This window comes from Hemibagrus wyckioides, linkage group LG09 (genome assembly GCF_019097595.1).
Source record: "Hemibagrus wyckioides isolate EC202008001 linkage group LG09, SWU_Hwy_1.0, whole genome shotgun sequence".
NCBI lineage: Eukaryota > Metazoa > Chordata > Actinopteri > Siluriformes > Bagridae > Hemibagrus > Hemibagrus wyckioides.
In genome coordinates this window covers 17,981,968-18,002,351 of record NC_080718.1, presented here as the reverse complement: position 1 = coordinate 18,002,351, position 20,384 = coordinate 17,981,968, and the positions used below count along the sequence as shown (strand labels likewise).

Genomic DNA, 20,384 nt, shown 5'->3' with positions numbered 1-20,384 from the left:
CTAGATAGAGGTTTGAATGCTTGACACTCCTGCTGACAACATCGACAACCTAGATGAGAGATGCTGCCTTTAATTACCAGATTGTGAGCAATGGACAGAAGCACTCTACTGTAGTCCCCTGTACTGCCTAAATGAGGGTCACTCTTGTTCAACTCTTTGCTGTTGCCAGCCCAACAAAGTTAAAACCTCCAGTCTCTTACTTTGTGTATTTATGGCCAGGAGAGCTTCTTTAGCTAATCTCCCTATATTTCTCATGTTACATTTGTATGCTAGACATTATTTATGTAAATGATCTTCTCAACAGATTCTCAAAGATATCAGATATTTCAGGTGCCATGTATATGAACTCATATTGTGAGTTCATGACCTATCCTGAATATGGCATAGCTCTCATACTTGATATGAACCAATCATTAATGTGGTATAAAAGATTAGATAAAGTATCATCATCAGCATGCTGAATTTGAAACTTGGCAAACATATTTGGTTTTCGTTAGTCCTACCCTTAGTAAGGGGTTAAATGATGACTGCATAAACTTACAATAATTCTACAGAATGGTAATGCTGCTCTCTTTGTGCTCCAGTGGCTGTTTCATCTGACTGTATTGCAATATGGTACATCAGTACACCCCTCCAAATCATTGAATTCAGGTGTTGTTTTTCAGGGACTGGGCTTGGCCCTTTAATTCAATGTCATAAAACGTGATGGAATTAGACCAATTTTGTGTAAGGGTTCTGGGATTTTTTAGGAGTAGCTCAATCTCCTATATTAACCAGTGACACATCTTATAATAATAATACGATTTGTTCTAGCCTTTTTGTTATGTACACTGAGCATTTATTTAAGATAACACAAAGCAGACATAAATCAGACCTTTCTGACACACTGGACATTGCTCAATGGATCCACTGGTGTAGTATTGGTACCAGTTATGTATTATTAACAAATATTCAGCATCATTGGCATGATTTTTTTAATGCATGTATGTTGCCAAAGCATCTGTAAGACAATACAAACAACAGGAACATCAGAAACAACAGAAAATATCAATACTACTACTCCTACTAAATATAGCTGCAAGCAGTAACGAAGGTCCGAGCAGCTCAGAGCCACCATATGGACAACTAAGAACATAGAAACTGTGTATGGGTGTTTAAATCTGTTTTTCAGTATACTGTAACACCCCAAATTTCACTAGACATGGTGTATGCCATTGCCACCCAGGCCTTATGGTAAGCTTGTGCATGGACACATGCACTGTCAGTAAACAAAAAGCGGGGGATCTGTCCAGGGATCTGTCAGACATAGTGAGTGCATCAGATGAGGGTGGTTTACTCCCTAAATACTCAGTGTCCAGAGTGTTTTTCTAAAGGCTATAAGAGAGAGACTAAATCTGGTATAGGATGTTTAAAAAATATATGATGGTCAGGTCTCCTAATATTTAATGTATATGCCTCCTGAGTGCTCTGTTTATATTTAATGTAAGGTTAAGACGTTAGTGCGCGCTCGCGCACACGCACGCACGCACGCACACACACACAAAAAAAAACGTGTGACGTATCATTACGTGTGACGATTCTAATTCCGATTCTAATTCCGTTGCCATAGTGCGATACTTCCATATTACTCTCGACTGCAAACACAGTAGTTAGTATTCTGAGCTTCTTGAGCAACTGAAACTAGAGATATCTCATTTACTGGTAGGTCAGGACAATTATTATTGTTATTGTTGCTATTATTATTATTATTAGTCACTGAAACGTTATTTCACGTTATTTATATTGATTATTCTGCATTAAAACATTGAAAGCAGTTTATCTTAAGACTTATCGGTCTTACACATATATTTTGTTTCAGTTTCATACTACAAATATTGAGGAAATAAAAATGATGATCAATAAAAAGGAGAAAAATAACGAGTACGGTAAGTGTTGATTATTTATTTATTTTTTGAGCCTGAAAGAAAAATCTATGTAACGGTCCGGAGACGCCGCCTGAAGCGGGGATTGAACCCGGATCTGCTCGGTAGTCAGACCCATAAGCAGGAGAAAAACCAGGCACTGCTTTATGAACATAAAACAAAACTAACGAAAACATGATTATCACATAGATACCTGAAATAGAGAACAGCGAAGACAGTTCCAAAATGGCTGATATATAACGGGTAGCACATTAGGGGAAATGGGGAACGGGAAATGGGAACAATATGAAGGACGTGCCACAAGACACCAGGGAAAAATTACATAAAGCAGACTATAGTGAAACGCCTGCCACCTGCTGGTCTGGCAGGGAACTGTCCCTGTAGCTCCTGACAATTCAACTGTCTCACAATGTGAAATGCTGTTAAATAAATCATTGAATTTTTCTCTTTCAGGGGAACCTGCCCCATATGATCCGACATTCAGTGGCCCTGTTCAAAAAAGGTAAAGCCTGAACTCAACATTTTACATACTGTTTAGAGAACAAAATTTTATCATCAATCCCTGTAAGATCTGTATAAAAATGTTAAATGAAGACAATAGAAATCATTTTAATAATATGTAGGTATGATTTTGCCTCATTAACAGATGGAGTTGTGAACACTAATGCATATTATTGTTTGTTCTTTCTTTTAGGGCATGTACTGATGTCTTGTGCTGCATTATTTTCTTTGCTGCGATGGTTGGATATGTTATTCTCGGGGGGGCTGGTAAAATCAAATAATACATTTACTATTGCTTTCTATCAACACCAATTGTGTATTAAAATGTTCATGATTTGTAATCTTTTATCTTGACTAATTTTTTTCTACAGCTTGGCTTTATGGAAACCCCCAATATATTATCTATCAGCAGAACTCTGCTGGAGGATTCTGTGGAATTGGACCCAATGTGTAAGTCTCTGGGATACACGAGTAACCTGTAGATATTTACAGCCATACTTTCACCATCTATTTTATTAGGAACACCTCTACACCTGCACATTCATGCGAATCTCTAATCAACCAATCGTATAGCAACAGCCCAATGCATAAAATCATGCAGATACAGGTCAAGAGTTTCATTTAATGTTCACATCAAACAGCAGAATGGGGAAGAAATGTGTTCTCTGTGATTTTAACCATGGCATGCTTTTTAGTGCCAGATTGACTGGTTTGAGTGTTTCAGAAACTGATTATCTCCTGGGATTATCTCCTGGGAGGATACTTGGGATGGTGTGAAAAATAAAAAACTTTTTGTGAGTGGAAGATTTGTTGGTGAAATGCTTTTCTGATAAGAGAGATCAGAGGAGAATGACCAGACTGGAATGACCAGTATTCTTTATAAATTTGGCGATCAGAAAAGCATCTCAGGACACACAACACAGCAGACATTGAGGTGGATAAGCTACAACAGCAGAACTTATTTTTGCTTTTCACATCATTCTATGTAAACTCTAGAGACTGTTGTGTGTGAAAAAAAGAGGTGTACCGGTGTTCCTAATAAAGTGAACAATTGGTGTATTTCCTATTAAAACAAAACAATTTAAACACAAAACAATTAAAACATGGTAATCAGATTTATGTGTGGGTGCTAAGCCTCATTTGTATTTCTATATCTCTTCCTTCTCAGTGACAAACCCAACATATTTTATTTTGATGTGCTGAAGTGTGCCTCTGCAGCCAATGTAACAGCTGCAACGTTCAAGGGCCTTCAATGTCCAACGACTCAAGTACGTTTACACACTTTCACATATTTTTACCTAGATCACGGCAAAGGTTAATATGCTATATGTAGTAGATATGCAGCTCTTTCAGCAAACTCGCGTTTATCACAAGGTTGTGCAGTTTGAATCTTTCTTACGTCCTGTGATGCTGTGAAGTTGCTGTAGATATTGTGACATATAACCCTTAAAATTATTCCTTTATAGGGTCTGTAACCATTTCTTTTGCTCTCTGTGTGTAGGTGTGCGTTAAGAGGTGCCCTTCAACCTTTTGGTTTTTGCCCCCGAAGGCATTCATTGCAGGGGCAAAACCTAAAGAATTCTTCCAACAGGAGTTGTGTGACCCCAGTTTGGACCTTGCTCGGACCACACTGGTAAGCTGGACAGTTAGCTCTTTATAAATCCCTGTATTGAAGCCTTGGTAATATTCTGCATGAAATTGTGCTGCTGCAGATTTTAATACAATTTCTTCCACAGACAATACAAGAGATCCTGAACAAAGATCTGTGCCCAGCATATTATATGCCAACCAAACAAGGTAAGAACCATATACATGCCAAATAGAAGATGATCACTCACCCTTTGTGTGTTTTGTTCTTTAATGATTTCTCTCTTTCTCTAGTTCAGGGAAAATGTTTGCCAAGTTTTGACCCAAAGGACATTCCATCAGATTTCAGTGTCCCTGGATTAACTTTGGATGAAAAAACACTGAAGAACATAATGGATGCTACAAGGTAATACGGACACACACACACACACACACAATATCTGTTGCTTTTTTTTTTAATAAATGTCTTGTACTGATTGATATAAATGACTTGCGTTTGCAGCGCTCTCCGTTCAGGATTTAATGCGAAATCCATGAAAGTCAGGATCATTGAAGATCTTGCCTTTACGTGGTATTGGATATTAATGTAAGCAAATTTCATATCATTGGCAATGATCTCATGCATTAAAAAATAATTTAAAAATGTAAAACATTTTATCAATTTTAAAAATGTATAAATTTCTCTGTCTGTCTCAGAGGTTTGGTGATCACTTTGGTGGTAAGTATGGTGCTTATTCTGCTGATGCGATTCTGTGTGTCAGTGGTGGTCGTGGTGCTTCTCGTCGGTGTCCTATCAGTGGGAGCATATGGTAGGTTTCTGATTTTCTTGAACACTGATTCTGGCATACTGCTAATGCTGATTTACTCACATGCTCACGAGTCCTGCATGTGAGAGAATCAATAACTGAGTGACTAAAGTGTCTGCGCTCTCTGTCTTAGGCATTTACCAGTGCTACCAGGGGTACCAGGCAATCATATCGGGCAACTCACAGCACACACTGAGTGAGCTCAGTCTTCAATCCAAGATGTCAGACATCCTTCAAGTGAAGGAGATCTGGCTGGCTTTCTGTGAGTACTTCCTGCTTCTTTATCCCAAACTGTAAAGTGACATGGAGTCAAACATGCAACAGTTAATGACACTTAATTCAAATTAGAAACAAATTCTGCCTTTACTGCATTGAAAATAATGTTTGATCTGATGCGTATGTTACAGTGGTGATTGTGTCCCTGCTGGAGTTCATCCTATTGGTGCTGTTTGTTTCATGTTTAAGAAAAGGATTTTTGAAAGCTTTGGCAATGATGAGGCAGTGTAGCAAGTAAGTACTTTTCAGCACAGAATATAATACAAACCAACTATTCTGTTATTGGGAAGTATTTTTTGTGTTTAAGATATGGCTTTAGGCCGTTGTTGACTTTTGTGCTTTGTGTTGTGTGCAGGGCAATGGGTGCCATGTTCTCTGTAATGGTGTTTCCTTTGGTCACATTTCTGCTGGTCACACTCTGTGTGAGCTTCTGCGCAGTGACTAGCATGTATCCTTTCTGCCCACACTTATCATTCCTGTACCTCCTGTAATTCAGTACTGAACAGTGAATAAGTAATACAATTAAAACTATAAAAATACCCAAAAATATGTTTGCATCACTAATCTATGAGAGCTGTGCCCTTGACTATTTTACCTTAGAAATCTGGCTACTTCTGGACTGCCAGTGTACTATAAAGTTGCACTGAATTCATCAAATCCAGAATGTGCTGTCATCACAGGCAACCAACCATGTGTCCCAGAGGTCAGTGACACACACACACACACCCCAATAAAATGAATAGGTTCATACACAGAAAAGTTAAAATGCCATTTCAAGCATAACAGTATGAGATTCACAGTACAGTTATAGGTGCTAATTTGTATTAGTGATTCATTTGGATTTCCTGCTCACATTGTGCACCCTTTTTTGTCTTCCTCTTTTTCCCCCTCTTGTTTTATTTTTCTGTTTAGTCTTTCAAGGCTTCGGACTACCCCAACTGTCCTGTGCGCTGTGTCTTTGCTCAATATGATGAGGAAGGCGGGTTTCTCCAGAGATATGCCAAATACTTTCAGATTTATAATTTCCTGGCATGTTTCTGGTGTCTTCATTTTATCATCGCATTGAGCCAGTGCACACTTGCCAGAACCTTTAGTACCTACTACTGGTCTTTGAGTAAACCACAGACCATTAGGCGTTCTACTCTCTGCAGAGCATTGTTCCAGACATTACGGTATGGTACATTCCTCTCTGGTCTCATTTTCTAATTTGCTCACATCCTGTACTAATCCCTATAACTCTGCTTTCTGAAGGTACCATACTGGCTCCTTGGCGTTTGGTGCTGTCTTTGTTAATATGTTCCAGGGCATCCGGATTGTGCTGCAGTATCTTAAAAATGTCACCAAAGGTAAAAAAAAATATTTACAGTCCTCTTCTCCCTACTACTTTATCCCACTTTATTCTTAGTGTATGTGTATTTAATGTTGCTGATTTATGATAATTAATACTATGCGGTTCTCCCAGGTGGACAGAGATGCAGTTGGTGCTGTTGTCCTCTGATTATCATCCTGAGATCATGCTTCTGCGCCTTGGATACCGTCATCAAATACTTCAACAGGAACACATACATAATGGTCAGTAATTAATTCACAAAAATGTAGTTACTAAGTATTTCACTGTAGCAAATGTACTGTTTAATTCAGACAACTAAAATATACCATGAATTTAAATGATGTATACAGTAGGTGAACTGAATCAATTCTAAATTACATTACCCATCAGCCCCAGCACATCACATGTCCAAATCACACATCCCCAATGATCACTCAATACCCCTTCTGTCACCTTAATGTTACCTCCAGCATTTGTGACAATCTTATATAGCTATATGTTACATTATTAATGCTTATTATGGGTTGACAACTAACAAGTGTACAACTTGACTAATCATATGTATTTATGTGTGTTTGTGTTTATTATACAGATCGCGGTCTATGGAGACAACTTCTTCATATCAGCTAGGAATGCTTGCATGCTCTGGGGAAGGAATAAGGACCGGTAAGCTGTCACAAAGAATCCTTCACGTTTCATTTGATTTACCGCGTGTGAGCGTGTTTGTGTGTGCATTGTGTGCAAAATCAGAGCTTGAATTCATTTTTGACGAATGACTTTCATGTACTTGACTTGTTTTCATAGCATTTAACACATTGTTATTCACAGAGTACTGGTGGTGGACCGAGTTACGGACTTGCTGCTGTTCTTCGGAAGACTGCTCGTGGTTGGAGCAATAGGTTTGAAACACAATGTCACATTACAACATCATATTACAAATAAAATCCTGTGCTGGAAATGATCAACAGACTAAGAATTTGTTTCTTTGTCCTTTAAGGTGTTTTGGCTTTCTGCTTCTTCTCTGGAGAAATCAGAGTGTCAGCAGACATCTTCCAGGCTGAGCTGCTAAACTTTTGCTGGCTGCCTATTCTTGTAGGTTCTACTACAACCACCAAGAAATGTTTAAATATAATAGAATAAAGGTTCGATTTTACAGTTATACAAACTTTTTTCTGTTTGTTAAAGGTCCTGATGGTTGGATCGTACTTCATTGCTCTCGGCTGCTTCAGTGTGTACAGCATGGGTGTGGACACGTTCACCCTGTGTGTCAGTAAGTAGCACGTAGAAGACACATACATACTTCATATGAGCGTTGAACACACACATATTTGTCAGTTAATGTGTTTGATTCAGTCTAACAGCAAAAGGCTAGAAAATCCTATTTACAATTTATGTTTTTGTTCTCTCTTTAGTGGATGATCTGGAGCGCCATGATGGGACTCTACAGAGACCCTACATGTCAAGGAGCATGATGGAGATCCTTCAAAAGCAAAAAGAATTTGATGTTTAATAAAAACATTTGAACATGTACAGTATCTCACAAAAGTGAGTACACCCATCACATTTTTGTGAATATTTTATTATATCTTTTCATGCGACAACACTGAAGAAATGACACTCTGCTACAGTGTAGCAAGAAAGAGAGTGCTTTGCCATGAGGTGCCATGTTGAACTTCCAGTGACCAGGGTGAGAGGGATAGCACCGACTTTAACACACCTGCTCCCCATTCACACCTGAGACCTTATAACAATAATGAGTCACATGACACCGGGGAGGGTAAATGACTAATTGGGCCCAATTTGGACATTTCCACTTAGGGGTGTAGTCACTTTTGTTACCGACGGTTTAGACATTAATGGCTGTGTGTTGAGTTATTTTGAAGGGACAGCAAATTTACACTGTTATACAGGCTGTACACTCATTACTTTACATTGGAGCAGAGTGTCATTTCTTCAGTGTTGTCACATGAAAAGATATAATAAAATATTTACAGAAATGTGAGGGGTGTACTAACTTTTGTGAGATACTGTATGTGAATGTTGTTTGATTCAGATTTTGTCGAGTTCTTTTAAAAAAAAGATTGCAACAAAAACAGGTTGTGATTGCTTAAAGCATCATCATTACTAAAGTCCATTTTTAAGCATGGGTACATATGATTTATTGCAAAATAATATGACTGTTCGATAAAAGATCTGTTTTTTAAAAGTTCACACAAAATTAGCTTATTCGGCTGGTTTGGTTTATGACAATAAGCTATGTAAATAAACGTTACTAATAATATAACACGAGTAGCTCCTGGCCACTTTCATTTGTGTACTGTAAATCTAACTGAGGGTAAGGTGACTTGACTCCAAGTCCTGGAAGCGAATTTTGAGTCGCTCTTGTAGACTTTCAATTTCTTTTCTATACTTGGCTCGAACTGTGTCAAATTTACCGGATCGGACGAAAATCCGTTGTGAAAAGGGTAAGTTTATGTTGGAAAGCGTTCATATGCGCATAAAGGTCGGAAACTGTCTGACTGCGTTCTTGCTGCTGTGTAAAGCATATTGAGATGCGCAATCATATCTGTAATGAAGGCCATGTTGCAAAGAAAATTCTGGATCCCGTAGTTTGCTGCAGTAAGCACTCGTGTCCTGACATTGACCTTCATCAGTGGCGGACTGGGACAATAATTCGGGCCGGTAATTTGACTCCATGTCATGGCACCTTTGCTGCTGCCGTCACCGCCACCCTATTCATGTAATCCATACCACTGCTAATCTTGTAGGCTAACCCTATTAGTAGATGTAACAGGTAGACTATAAATGAATAAATAGGCCTAAATGAACTCTCAAAAACTCTGAAATAATATATACTGTTGAAATATATATTTCACGTATTTTATGTTCTTGTAGGCAGACATACTTGCTCAGCAACAATATAAGATCAAGAAAGTTACACTGACTGATAGCCATGTTTTCCAGGTCATATTTAACGCCATAGCCCTCTGCAGCTTAGCTCACATTTAACAATAATTTTCACTTCATCAATCACACATTCCAAGACCTGTCTTCTCTTTCTAACTTGGTCTCGATGAATGGTCATTTGCTTATCAGTTAGAAGGGTATGGATGTCTGCTTTCCTGACTCTAAGAAAAAAGGCTTCTGCACTTTCTCTATGGATATTGCTTCTCTCATGTTCCTGTACTCTCTGATGGCCATGTTTCCAGTCTGCATACCTCCTTTGACAAATGCACTGTCACTGTATAAAGGTTTTGCAAATGCAAGACATACTGAGCAGAATAGGGAGTAATTACTTTTATTGTATGTCAGCCATTTTCTGTTCGTGTGATCTTTTGAGTGGAATACATCAGGAATGTCTCTTTGAGATGTTTGAATTGGCTGATAGTTAAAAAATAAAAGTCCTTAGACTGAGGACAGGCAAAATAATCTTTTATTTTCCCCTGAATCTCTCTCTCTCTCTCTCTCATTCTCAAAAGACATTTACAACAGTGTTCAAATGTACCATTGTCATAATGTATACGTCAAAATCACATCGAAGTAACACATACAGAACTGTGTCTCCAGTGACAGTCAAAACTCACAGCACTTTACATGAGTCTTAAAATTTCCCGTACGGATTTATCTTAACACGTACAATTTTTATTATATTATTCTGAAATGATTTAAATGACTAGGGGAAAAAATCGTTCATTTTCAGTGGCGGCCAGTCAATAGGGGGCTTGAAGTTAGCCAGAGAAGACAGCTAAATAAAATCATTTAGTCATACTATTCCTATGTTGGTCATATTATCATTTATTTGAAATAAAGAATATCTAAACTGTATTTGGCTCATTTGTGTGTGCGGGGCGCCGGAGAAGCGAGTGTGTGTGGTTACGTAAAGTTTTGAAAAGCATGTGACTTGAGGCTGAGCTCTGATTGGCTTGTTTCGAATTTTCCTCAGGCCGCAGCACTCTGCGCTCCGGACCCGCCCACTTTTGTTGTCATCGAATCAATATAGTCTTTCTATATTCGGCCTCATGTGATTGGACCATTCTCAACGAGTCTCATTACGGCTAAACAGACTCAGTTAACGGACAGGTACTGATTAATATGGAAGCAAGCCAAATATCTTTAGATGAAAGAAAATTCGGATGAAGAAATTAAAAGAATCAAGGATTCTATCAAGGACTTTCGATTTCTTTTCTATACAGTACTTGGCAAAAAACATCCTTGCGCATCTCCTCGAACTGTGTCAAATTTACCGGATCGGACGAAAATCCGTTGTGAAAAGGGTAAGTTTATGTTGGAAAGCGTTCATATGCGCATAAAGGTCGGAAACTGTCTGACTGCGTTCTTGCTGCTGTGTAAAGAATATTGACATGCACGATCATATCTGTAATGAAGGCCATGTCGCAAAGAAAATTCTGGATCCCGTAGTTTGCTGCAGTAAGCACTCGTGTCCAGCTTGATATTGTCCATCATCAGTGGCGGACTGGGACAATAATTCGGGCCGGTAATTTGACTCCATGTCAGGGCACCTTTGCTGCTGCCGTCACCGCCACCCTATTCATGTAATCCATACCACTGCTAATCTTGTAGGCTAACCCTATTAGTAGATGTAACAGGTAGACTATAAATGAATAAATAGGCCTAAATGAACTCTCAAAAACTCTGAAATAATATATACTGTTGAAATATATTTCACGTATTTTATGTTCTTGTAGGCAGACATACTTGCTCAGCAACAATATAAGATCAAGAAAGTTACACTGACTGATAGCCATGTTTTCCAGGTCATATTTAACGCCATAGTCCTCTGCAGCTTAGCTCACATTTAACAATAATTTTCACTTCATCGATCACACATTCCAAGACCTGTCTTCTGATGTCTACTCTCTGATGGCCATGTTTCCAGTCTGCATACCTCCTTTGACAAATGCACTGTCACTGCATAAAGGTTTTGCAAATGCAAGACATACTGAGCAGAATAGGGAGTAATTACTTTTATTGTATGTCAGCCATTTTCTGTTTGTGTGATCTTTTGAGTGGAATACATCAGGAATGTCTCTTTGAGATGTTTGAATTGGCTGATAGTTAAAAAATAAAAGTCCTTAGACTGAGGACGGGCTAAAAAATCTTTCATCTTTCCCTGAATCTCTCTCTCTCTCTCTCTCTCTCTCTCTCGCTCACTCTGCACATCTAGTTGCTCTGCAATATGAAATAAACACATTCAATAATCTATACTTATATTAATTGTGCACGCATCAATTGTATGTCCCCATGATTAAAGTCCTACTAGTGATGCTCGCATAAATCATAAAAAGCACACATTTTTCTGTCTGTAACCATTTCTTTTGCTCTCTGTGTGTGTAGGTGTGCGTTAAGAAGTGCCCTTCAGCTTTTTGGTTTTTGCCCCTGAAGGCATTCATTGCAGGGGCAAAACCCAGTGAATTCTTCCAACAGGAGTTGTGTGACCTCAGTTTGGACCTTGCTCGGACCACAATGGTAAGCTGGACAGTTAGCTCTTTATAAATTTCTGTATTGAAGCCTTGGTAATATTCTGCATGAAATTGTGCTTGTTAGATTTTGCTGTCTTTGGCTGTGTAGTGGTTTGGGTGGCTCACCAATGTATTAGATTTCTCTAGGGCTGTAAATAACGATTATTTTCATAATCGAATAATCGGGCGATTATTTTTTCTCTCTCTCGATAAATCGGATAAAAACACCACATTTTTAAATACCTTTTTATTTTTATTTCAAATTAAATTTACACATTGGGTGTTAAAAATATGAATGTAAAACTAAAACTTTACACTACCACAATGTTTTTTCCAGCTTTTAAGCAGAAAACTTTTGACCTTTTAAAACTTAAACCATAAACTGTTTGTGTTTCTTAAGGAGGCAAAACTACTAGACTAGAGTTATGATCAATTCGGTCTGCCAGAAATTTTGCATTGGTAAATTGGTAACAAATACTAATACAAATATTGTTTGTTTATTTTGGTCAAACTGTTTTAATTTGACAGTACTTAACAGCCTTGCACTACAACTATTAGCGCTGTTTATCATCTACATTGTGAATAAGCAGTAACGCAGTGCTCTTTACACAATAAACACTGGACACTGTAAGCATGCAGATAAAGCATTCACACAGAAGGCATGTTTGTGTTTACAAATACAAGACTCTGTGTTTAGGAATAGTTTTAAAAAGCGCAGTACAAAACGCCAAGGTCAAATACATTTGTATATTGCATTCATTAATAAATAATGGAAAAGGAATTAGGAATAAAACACGTCCTGTGTGAATGACCCACACATTAAGCACACAGATATGGCACCTGACAAATCTGCATTAAACTTATACCGCCCTGAAGTCTCGCCTTCATCAGTGATTCCCACACGTTTCCGGTTTATGTGCTCGTTCATCATAGTCTGTGAAACAGATCTGTATACAAGAATACAGGGCTGTAAGGACCTCCCGTGGAGGGTCCTCAATACACAAAACTGATTGTGCTTTGTGTGTGTCGTTTGGCTCATCACCTGGCCCACACCTATCTCTTGTATGGGCCATCTTGATGAAACCCTCACAGACACAGTTTATTGTATCTGAGAGGCAGTCACAATGTAAATGTATTTGATTAATGATACACAATCTTTCAATCCCACCTTTGATAATTTTTATCACAAAATAAACTTTTCATTAATCATGAATACAGCATTCTGTATACAGGCTCCATTACTTAAGATGACAGAATAAGAGTTCATGGTGAAGTATGAATCGTTTTGAATGCTTAAGTTGCGATCTTGTGGAAGTGGCAGATGTTGCTGTCTTCTGATGTTCAGGCATGTTCATCTTGGTGGCCAGTGCAGTAGGGTCCAAGCGTCTTTGCTCTTCCTCTGGAACACCTGCAATCACACACAAGAGAAAAGGGGAACGCATCTTTCCAGAGAAAAGATTTTAAACAAATCATGCCTAACTGCCAATAAAGCTGTCCCTATTTAATGCTGGCAGGACAGTATAGTGTTTATCAGTGGTGGAATGTTAATGTCTTCGTCCTCAGGCGACAAGCTAGAGCCTAAAAACCCTAGTCCCGCCATATCTGGACTCTGAAAAACACAACTGCCATCTATCCCTAATCTCTAGTCATATTAGCTAATTTGCAATGGTTCACATTTAATCCGTTTAATTTTTCCCTGTCAACTTAACTGCTGTATTAGTTACTAAAAGAACCTGAAATGGACCTTCTCACCTTGATTCCAATGGTAATCTCTGAGGTTTGTGAATCGTTACCCATTGACCAGGAAATAGACCATTTTATGAATTGCAGTAAGAAAGGCATTACATCATATTATTCTGTTACAAACAATAATACTTTCTTAACATTACAAGAATTTAGGAATCAGTTTAAGTTGGATAATCACGACTTGTTTAGATACTTTCAAATACGACACTACTTTAATTCAAAAGTGAACAAGAGTGGGGATTGGGCACAAAATGTTTTAGTGAAGATATTCCTGTCAGCATATAAGGCTAATTCTATTAACTTTAACTTTTATAAAAAAAACTAAGTTAATCTCCAAACTCCAATATTGTTTTCAAAATTATAGATCAGATTCTACCTCCTACATTCGAATTAAATGGGAGAAGGAAGGAAACTTTAGTATAACACGAGGTTTGGTTAAAAACATGTAAATCCCAATGGGAAACCACAGGCTCACACCAGTGAAAGTTATTTGCGTGAAAAAATGTAATTCGATTTTTTTATATCTCCTGCACAAAAGTGCTATCGTGAAATAGGATCAGGGTGTTGGAGACACTGTAATTCTGAACTAGAATTTTGCATTTCCAGAAGAAAATGCGTGTGATTGCAAAAAGCAAAGCAATATATTGCTTAAACTATTGCAATACTTTGTCAAATAGTATATACAAGCTAAAGTCACAGTTTAAAAGGTTTAAGGTACTTTATGTGGCTGTAGAGTAAGAATTCAAGCTGTAGGAACAGTTTAAAGATGATGCATCCTAAAAAAACAAAAAAAAAAAACTCTTCCCTCACTCTAGCTGACGTCACACACACACACGCAGTAGCGGTCTGAAGTCCGTGAAAAAATCCATATAAAATAAACTATAATACTTATCAGCATGAAAAGTAATAGCACACCTAAACAGCATTTTAGCATTGGAACCATGTTATTATCTTTTAAGCGATATGTTGCTTAAACTATTGCAAGAAATTCTCAAATAATATATAAATACAAGTCTGAGCAGGTCTCGAACCCGTATCTCCAGAATGGGAGGCGGGCGCGCTAACAAATAAGCTAAACTGCAGCTTATAATACTACTGAGATCAGTGGAGTAATGCACAGCATCTACCGATAACCTCTGAGAAAAACCGAACTAGTGTGTGCACTCTCCTTAAATGTCCGTACGGAAACCAGGAAGTGAAGTCAGTGAAAAATTAATATAAAATAAACTATAATACTTATCAGCATGAAAAGTAATAGCACACTTAAGCACAACATGAGCAACATTTTAGCGTTGGAACCATGTTTCTAGCTATTATTGTTTAGGACTAGCAGCATGCCGAGGAAACCGGAATAATAATAATAATAATAAAGAGTGACGATAACAAGAGTTATCTAAATTAGCAAATCATCACCATATATTCTGGGCATGTCCAGTTATCCACCTGTTTTGGAAAGACACAGGACAATGAAGGCCCTATTGAAGATTAATATCCCATTTCAGTTTCATGTGTTATATTTGGGAATTTTGGATATGTATGAAACAAACTATACATATCTATGGAGAATATTTTTGGTTGCAGCCAAAAAGGCTATTACTTGTAAATGGCTTCAACTTAACCCACCCCAAATTTAATGTAATTATTTAAGGTCATCATTACACTGAACCTTACCCTGCATGTTTATTTCCCTCTCTTTTTCATGGTTGTTTTCTTTTTCCTTTTTATTTTCCCTTTCTAAAAATTTATCTTGAAATGCACAGGAAGTCAACTAAATTGAATGTAACTCATTTTCTTCTTTGATAATGCTGTATTGTATCTTTGGACTCTCTTAAAAAATAAAATTAATTAATTAAAATAAAAAAAATTAATTAATTAATAAAATTCTTTTTTCTCTCTGAGGTCTGGTGATCACATTGGTGGTAAGTATGGTGCTTATTCTGCTGATGACATTCTGCATGTCAGTGGTGGTCGTACTGCTTCTTGTTAGTGTTCTATTACTGGACACATATGGTAGGTTTCTGATTTTCCTAAACACTGATCCTAGCATACCGCTGATGCTGATTTACTTACATGCTTGCGAGTCCTGCATGTGAGAGAATCAATAACTGAGTGAATAACTGACTGTAAACACTGTAGTTACTTTTCAGAGCTTCTTGAGCAATTTACTGAAGAAATCTCATTTACTGGTAAATGAGAAATCAGGAAAATTATTGTTATTGTTGCTATTATTATTAGTCACTGAAACGTTATTTCACGTTATTTATATTGATTATTCTGCCTTAAAATATTGTAAGCAGTTTATCTTAAGACTTGTAAGTCTTACACATATATTTTGTTTCAGTTTCACAGTACAAATACTGAAGAGATAAAAATGATGTACAGAAAGGAGAAAAACGAGTATGGAAAGTGTCGATTTGTTTATTTATTTTTTGAGCCTGAAAGAAAAATCTATGTAACGGTCGGGAGATGCCGCCTGAAGCGGGGATTGAACCCAGATCTGCTTGGTAGTCAGACCCATAGGCAGGAGAAAAACCAGGCACTGCTTTATGCACATAAAACCAAACTAACTCCAGCCATTGTAACAGCTGCAACGTTCAAGGGCCTTCAGTGTCCAACGACTCAAATACGTTTACACACTTTCACATATTTTTACCTAGATAACGACAAAGTTTAATAGGCCAGGCTTTTGCTCTGTGTGTAGGTGTGGAAGAACTGTTAAGAACTGCCACTCAGCATTTTGGTTTTTGCCCCCGAAGGCATTCATTGCAGGGGCAAAACCCAGTGAATTCTTCCAACAGGAGTTGTATGACCCCAGTTTGGACCTTGTTCAGACCACACTGGTAAGCTGGGCAGTTAGCTCTTTATAAATCTCTGTATTTAAATCTTAGTAATATTCTGCATGAAATTGTGCTGCTGCAGATTTTAATACAATTTCTTCCACAGACAGTGCAAGAGGATCTTTGAGCAGAAAATAATGTTCTTATTAAATTAATGATCTGATGTGTGTGTTACAGTGGTGATTGTGTCCCTGCTGGAGTTCATCCTGTTGATGCTGTTTGTGTCATGTTTAAGAAAAGTTAGCATTCATTGCAGGGGCAAAACCTAAAGAATTCTTCCAACAGGAGTTGTGTGACCCCAGTTTGGACCTTGCTCGGACCACACTGGTAAGCTGGACAGTTAGCTCTTTATAAATCCCTGTATTGAAGCCTTGGTAATATTCTGCATGAAATTGTGCTGCTGCAGATTTTAATACAATTTCTTCCACAGACAATACAAGAGATCCTGAACAAAGATCTGTGCCCAGCATATTATATGTCAACCAAACAAGGTAAGAACCATATACATGCCAAATAGAAGATGATCACTCACCCTTTGTGTGTTTTGTTCTTTAATGATTTCTCTCTTTCTCTAGTTCAGGGAAAATGTTTGCCAAGTTTTGACCCAAAGGACATTCCATCAGATTTCAGTGTCCCTGGATTAACTTTGGATGAAAAAACACTGAAGAACATAATGGATGCTACAAGGTAATACGGACACACACACACACACACACACACACACACACAATATCTGTTGCTTTTTTTTTTAATAAATGTCTTGTACTGATTGATATAAATGACTTGCGTTTGCAGCGCTCTCCGTTCAGGATTTAATGCGAAATCCATGAAAGTCAGGATCATTGAAGACCTTGCCTTTACGTGGTATTGGATATTAATGTAAGCAAATTTCATATCATTGGCAATGATCTCATGCATTAAAAAATAATTTAAAAATGTAAAACATTTTATCAATTTTAAAAATGTATAAATTTCTCTGTCTGTCTCAGAGGTTTGGTGATCACTTTGGTGGTAAGTATGGTGCTTATTCTGCTGATGCGATTCTGTGTGTCAGTGGTGGTCGTGGTGCTTCTCGTCGGTGTTCTATCAGTGGGAGCATATGGTAGGTTTCTGATTTTCTTGAACACTGATTCTGGCATACTGCTAATGCTGATTTACTCACATGCTCACGAGTCCTGCATGTGAGAGAATCAATAACTGAGTGACTAAAGTGTCTGTGCTCTCTGTCTTAGGCATTTACCAGTGCTACCAGGGTTATCAGGCAATCATCACTGCCAGTGTACTATAAAGTTGCACTGAATTCATCAAATCCAGAATGTGCTGTCATCACAGGCAACCAACCATGTGTCCCAGAGGTCAGTGACACACACACACACACACCCCAATAAAATGAATAGGTTCATACACAGAAAAGTTAAAATGCCATTTCAAGCATAACAGTATGAGATTCACAGTACAGTTATAGGTGCTAATTTGTATTAGTGATTCATTTGGATTTCCTGCTCACATTGTGCACCCTTTTTTGTCTTCCTCTTTTTCCCCCTCTTGTTTTATTTTTCTGTTTAGTCTTTCAAGGCTTCGGACTACCCCAACTGTCCTGTGCGCTGTGTCTTTGCTCAATATGATGAGGAAGGTGGGTTTCTCCAGAGATATGCCAAATACTTTCAGATTTATAATTTCCTGGCATGTTTCTGGTGTCTTCATTTTATCATCGCATTGAGCCAGTGCACACTTGCCAGAACCTTTAGTACCTACTACTGGTCTTTGAGTAAACCACAGACCATTAGGCGTTCTACTCTCTGCAGAGCATTGTTCCAGACATTACGGTATGGTACATTCCTCTCTGGTCTCATTTTCTAATTTGCTCACATCCTGTACTAATCCCTATAACTCTCCTTTCTGAAGGTACCATACTGGCTCCTTGGCATTTGGTGCTGTCTTTGTTAATATGTTCCAGGGCATCCGGATTGTGCTGCAGTATCTTAAAAATGTCACCAAAGGTAAAAAAAAATATTTACAGTCCTCTTCTCCCTACTACTTTATCCCACTTTATTCTTAGTGTATGTGTATTTAATGTTGCTGATTTATGATAATTAATACTATGCGGTTCTCCCAGGTGGACAGAGATGCAGTTGGTGCTGTTGTCCTCTGATTATCATCCTGAGATCATGCTTCTGCGCCTTGGATACCGTCATCAAATACTTCAACAGGAACACATACATAATGGTCAGTAATTAATTCACAAAAATGTAGTTACTAAGTATTTCACTGTAGCAAATGTACTGTTTAATTCAGACAACTAAAATATACCATGAATTTAAATGATGTATACAGTAGGTGAACTGAATCAATTCTAAATTACATTACCCATCAGCCCCAGCACATCACATGTCCAAATCACACATCCCCAATGATCACTCAATACCCCTTCTGTCACCTTAATGTTACCTCCAGCATTTGTGACAATCTTATATAGCTATATGTTACATTATTAATGCTTATTATGGGTTGACAACTAACAAGTGTACAACTTGTCTAATCATATGTATTTATGTGTGTGTGTGTTTATTATACAGATCGCGGTCTATGGAGACAACTTCTTCATATCAGCTAGGAATGCTTGCATGCTCTGGGGAAGGAATAAGGACCGGTAAGCTGTCACAAAGAATCCTTCACGTTTCATTTGATTTACCGTGTGTGAGCGTGTTTGTGTGTGCATTGTGTGCAAAATCAGAGCTTGAATTCATTTTTCACGAATGACTTTCATGTACTTGACTTGTTTTCATAGCATTTAACACATTGTTATTCACAGAGTACTGGTGGTGGACCGAGTTACAGACTTGCTGCTGTTCTTCGGAAGACTGCTCGTGGTTGGAGCAATAGGTTTGAAACACAATGTCACATTACAACATCATATTACAAATAAAATCCTGTGCTGGAAATGATCAACAGACTAAGAATTTGTTTCTTTGTCCTTTAAGGTGTTTTGGCTTTCTGCTTCTTCTCTGGAGAAATCAGAGTGTCAGCAGACATCTTCCAGGCTGAGCTGCTAAACTTTTGCTGGCTGCCTATTCTTGTAGGTTCTACTACAACCACCAAGAAATGTTTAAATATAATAGAATAAAGGTTCGATTTTACAGTTGTACAAACTTTTTTCTGTTTGTTAAAGGTCCTGATGGTTGGATCGTACTTCATTGCTCTCGGCTGCTTCAGTGTGTACAGCATGGGTGTGGACACGTTCACCCTGTGTGTCAGTAAGTAGCACGTAGAAGACGCATACATACTTCATATGAGTGTTGAACACACACATATTTGTCAGTTAATGTGTTTGATTCAGTCTAACAGCAAAAGGCTAGAAAATCCTATTTACAATTTATGTGTTTGTTCTCTCTTTAGTGGATGATCTGGAGCGCCATGATGGGACTCTACAGAGACCCTACATGTCAAGGAGCATGATGGAGATCCTTCAAAAGCAAAACGAATTTGATGTTTAATAAAAACATTTGAACATGTACAGTATCTCACAAAAGTGAGTACACCCATCACATTTTTGTGAATATTTTATTATATCTTTTCATGCGACAACACTGAAGAAATGACACTCTGCTACAGTGTAGCAAGAAAGAGAGTGCTTTGCCATGAGGTGCCATGTTAACTTCCAGTGACCAGTGAGAGAGTGTGAGCGCGATAACCCCAAATTTAATACGCCTGCTCCCCATTCACACCTGAGGCCTTGTAACAATAACGAGTCACATGACACCGGGGAGGGTAAATGGCTAATTGGGACCAATTTGGACATTTCCACTTAGGGGTGTAGTCACTTTTGTTACCAATGGTTTAGACATTAATGGCTGTGTGTTGAGTTATTTTGAAGGGACAGCAAATTTACACTGTTATAC

General features: G+C 38.0%; 2 protein-coding genes across 2 annotated transcripts; both read left to right on the top strand.

The window, feature by feature from the left end:
- The first annotated feature begins 1,888 nt into the window (after window positions 1-1,888).
- LOC131359865 (choline transporter-like protein 4) lies at window positions 1,889-7,967 on the top strand. The gene is made up of 22 exons (XM_058400038.1): window positions 1,889-1,925; window positions 2,376-2,424; window positions 2,617-2,690; window positions 2,795-2,873; window positions 3,592-3,691; window positions 3,925-4,056; window positions 4,160-4,220; window positions 4,305-4,416; window positions 4,513-4,596; window positions 4,707-4,898; window positions 5,023-5,078; window positions 5,224-5,326; window positions 5,448-5,540; window positions 5,693-5,795; window positions 6,005-6,075; window positions 6,344-6,438; window positions 6,555-6,664; window positions 7,015-7,088; window positions 7,251-7,321; window positions 7,420-7,514; window positions 7,608-7,692; window positions 7,835-7,967. Exons 1-22 carry the CDS (start codon window positions 1,889-1,891, stop codon window positions 7,930-7,932), a joined length of 1,974 nt encoding a protein of 657 aa, XP_058256021.1. The 3' UTR covers window positions 7,933-7,967.
- Window positions 7,968-11,777: 3,810 nt separating this feature from the next.
- On the top strand, window positions 11,778-20,384 carry LOC131359864 (choline transporter-like protein 4). The gene is made up of 16 exons (XM_058400037.1): window positions 11,778-11,909; window positions 15,548-16,488; window positions 16,663-16,812; window positions 16,916-16,976; window positions 17,061-17,172; window positions 17,281-17,364; window positions 17,475-17,667; window positions 17,718-17,840; window positions 18,052-18,311; window positions 18,391-18,485; window positions 18,602-18,711; window positions 19,062-19,135; window positions 19,298-19,368; window positions 19,467-19,561; window positions 19,655-19,739; window positions 19,882-20,384. Exons 4-16 carry the CDS (start codon window positions 16,961-16,963, stop codon window positions 19,977-19,979), a joined length of 1,416 nt encoding a protein of 471 aa, XP_058256020.1. The 5' UTR covers window positions 11,778-11,909; window positions 15,548-16,488; window positions 16,663-16,812; window positions 16,916-16,960; the 3' UTR covers window positions 19,980-20,384.